This window comes from Mesitornis unicolor, unplaced genomic scaffold (genome assembly GCF_000695765.1).
Source record: "Mesitornis unicolor isolate BGI_N332 unplaced genomic scaffold, ASM69576v1 scaffold39946, whole genome shotgun sequence".
NCBI classification, from domain to species: Eukaryota; Metazoa; Chordata; class Aves; order Mesitornithiformes; family Mesitornithidae; genus Mesitornis; species Mesitornis unicolor.
In genome coordinates, this window is record NW_010189610.1 from 3,314 (window position 1) to 4,115 (window position 802).

At 62.3% G+C, this 802-nt stretch overlaps 1 protein-coding gene across 1 annotated transcript in view; it reads right to left on the minus strand.

Moving 5' to 3' along the window:
- BMP15 (bone morphogenetic protein 15) overlaps positions 1 to 192 on the minus strand; it is a 1,627-nt gene extending 1,435 nt beyond the window's left edge. Inside the window, exon 1 of the mRNA XM_010186131.1 lies at positions 6 to 192. Within this exon, the coding sequence (XP_010184433.1) occupies positions 6 to 192 (187 nt within the window). The remainder of the gene's footprint in view (positions 1 to 5) is intronic.
- Between the last annotated feature and the right edge of the window lie 610 nt (positions 193 to 802).

Below are 802 nucleotides of genomic sequence, written 5' to 3' on the forward strand. Positions count from 1 at the left end.
CCCACTCGCTGGCCCTGCTTGCCAGTCCTGGCCGCCTGGTGCCCGCACTTGCAGGGCCTGCAGGAGGGGCAGTGGAGGGACAGCGGGCAGGGAGCCAGGGTGCAGCAGGGACTGGTTTGCAGCCCAGAAAAGAGGCACAGCAAGTAAGAGGAGGAGGAGGAGGCAGCTGGTGAAGGGATGAAGCAAAGCCATGGTAGCTGTGTAGGGCAGTGGGTGAGCAGGGCAAGGTGGAGCTGGTCTGCAGCAGGATTAGGGGAAGCCCACAGTCATGCTTCTCCCCCCCTGAAGAAGCAGAGCTGGTCACCTGCACCAGCAAAGGGAGACCCCAGCTGCTATCAAGCCAGGACAACCATGCCAGCAGCTTCAGCTTGGCGCAGGAACAGAAAGGTGGGGGGGCCCTCTATATACAAAAAGAAAAAAAAGGGTGCAAATTCTACACTAAAACCCAGACCAGGGGCTCAGCCAGCCGGCCAGGAGCCTGGCTACAGGGGCAATAAAAGTGCCGGTGCAGGGGAGTGGAAAAGGGGGGTGAAGGGGAAGGACCAGCTCACTCAGCCCAGCCGCAACAGGCAGCCTCCTCCTGCTAAATGAGGGCCTAGCCTCCGGGGCCCGTTTTAAAGGCGCGGCCCCAATCAGGGTTTAAAGGGCCAGGAGCTCCCCGGGTCTTGTCGTGGTATTCTGCTGCCCCCAGCTCCCCTCACCCCATACCGACTCCCCAGCAGCGGGCTCGCACCTTTGTGCCCGTTGCCACGGGCTGGTACGCGCTGCCCAGAGTGGGTGCAGAGCCTGGGGTCCGCTCCCA